The sequence below is a fragment of the Sesamum indicum genome, linkage group LG7, assembly GCF_000512975.1.
Source record: "Sesamum indicum cultivar Zhongzhi No. 13 linkage group LG7, S_indicum_v1.0, whole genome shotgun sequence".
Classification (NCBI taxonomy): Eukaryota; Viridiplantae; Streptophyta; class Magnoliopsida; order Lamiales; family Pedaliaceae; genus Sesamum; species Sesamum indicum.
Genome location: NC_026151.1, coordinates 8,946,504 through 8,948,537, shown reverse-complemented (window position 1 = coordinate 8,948,537; position 2,034 = coordinate 8,946,504). Strand labels below are relative to the sequence as shown.

Genomic DNA, 2,034 nt, shown 5'->3' with positions numbered 1-2,034 from the left:
TGGAAGACCAGCTCGAGTTCTTCCATGTGAGTACTCCAAATTGTAATTATGTGAATATGCATACATATATTTACATGTAGATTTACCTTGCTCTTTATCTTTTACGAAATTGAAAATTTTGATTTTGAGTCTCTGTGGACTGATTAGTTGAAATTCTGCTTTCTTTTGGCTGTCTTAATCTGTCTGGTTTCGTTTCTTGCATAATTCTGGGGTGGGTTTTAGCTTATTTTTGTTGATAATTTTCTGGGCATATTTTGAAAATAATTCTTTTCTTATTTAACATTATGTATGTAATAAATTGGTTTATCTTGGATTCTTTACGCATTGGAAACGGATTTGATCTGCATACTGAATTCAGCGTGTTAGAGGTCAATGAATTGTTATCTTCATGTTCTGAGTATAGAGGAGCTGTTTTAACCGTTGAAGAGGTGTATACTGGTAAGAATGAAGCTGAGGCAGCTTGTATCACAAATACAGTAATGCTAGAATTTGTTCTTGGTGGTCAACTCTGCAATTCGTTCTCTCTCTAGGATTTGAATTTATTTCGTCAGTTTCTAAATGGATTTAGAGATTTTTACGCGTGATGGAGAGGGAAAAAAGATATAAAAAAAAAGAAAAAAAGAGATGGATATTAGATTCTATATTAGCTGTAAACTGCAATGTGTTAAAGAGTACTATATCATAGTTGTGGTAATTTGATGGATTCTTTTATCAGGAAGTTTTGCTGATACATATTAGATAGTTTCTGTTATTCTATAGAGCAATTACTAAAATATTATTCAATGTTACAATTTACAGACTGTACAAACTCAGCAGCGAGCAGAGAGAGACGCTGCAGTTGCTCGTTTGGAGCAAAGTCGTATTATTCTTGCAATGAGATTGGCCGAACATCAAGGTAAGAAGTACAAAGTCATTGAAGAAGCACAAGCTTTGGTAGGTGATGTGCGAGATGCTAGTCGATTTGTTGCTCCTGAACATCTCCGTGGTTCAACACCGTCTCCCTCAGGTGAGAGCTTTGTGCCGCTGAAAGGGAAGAGCCCAAATGCTCTTCTGAACTTCTTCCTTTCTAGCTTTAGTTTTGTTTCCAAATCCCTCAAAGAGAATCACACGGTTGGGATTCTTGGCAATGCTGCTTTGCTTGCTATAAGCATGCTTGCCTTTGCGCATCTGAATCAATCAGGTTCCAAGGAGAAATACACGTTGGACGTCCCTGGTATGCATGATGCTTCCATTTTTGGCAGAGATAACAGGAAAGTTTCTCACACGCACGGTCTATTTTCTGGTAGTTGTTCAACACACTTGGACGTCATGTTAGCAAGGGGTTAAAATTTGGGACATTTTCTTTGCAAGTCTTTTTCTACATGTGCAGCCTTTGATTTTCCAAAATAACGAGGTGCTGCTGGTTTGATGTCAATGAAGAGCTTCTTAATTAGCCCATATTTTGATATGATTTTTCGCCTTTTTTTTGGGTAGATATAGATGATGAGTGATTTTTGTTAGTGTTAGGTAAGTGTCATGGTTTTTCCTCTCTTGTTCCCGTTTAAGTTCCAATTTTCTTTCACTCTCTGTAGTGAAAGTGGAATCTTAAGTCTTGATATACATAAAAATGTCGATTGTGTATAGTGCTGATTCCCGGTTTTGTACTTCCCTTTTGTTGCAGAGATTGTTCAATTCACTTTTGTTGTCCAAATCTTTCTTGGAAAAACATTTCCCTGCACCCGGGGTGCGTTTACGTTCTAGGATTGGACTGGATACCCCCCTGCAGAATGTTTTACACCAAATCCTAGAACTGGATATCCCCCTGCAGAATGTTTTACACCAAACAACGAAGTTGTCATGTCAACACAATGTAGATTCTAATGAAATTATATCGAAATTGCGTGGTGCAAAAAACACGTGGTGTTGGCAAAATCAAGTAACATTACTAATTTTAACAAGGTTAGTGTTGTTATTAGCAACTATTTCTTGAAACAAACATGACTGATGCTATTAACGAAAAGGGCAGTAATAGATCTGTACCCCCCCCCCCCCCCC

The 2,034-nt window shown here is 37.5% G+C and overlaps 1 protein-coding gene across 1 annotated transcript in view; it reads left to right on the top strand.

The window, feature by feature from the left end:
* Positions 1 to 1,647, top strand: part of LOC105166723 (plastid division protein PDV1) — a gene marked incomplete in the record, with an annotated part of 2,212 nt that extends 565 nt beyond the window's left edge. Inside the window, 2 exon segments of the mRNA XM_011086180.2 lie at positions 1 to 26; positions 799 to 1,647. Of these exon segments, the coding sequence (XP_011084482.1) occupies positions 1 to 26; positions 799 to 1,326 (554 nt within the window).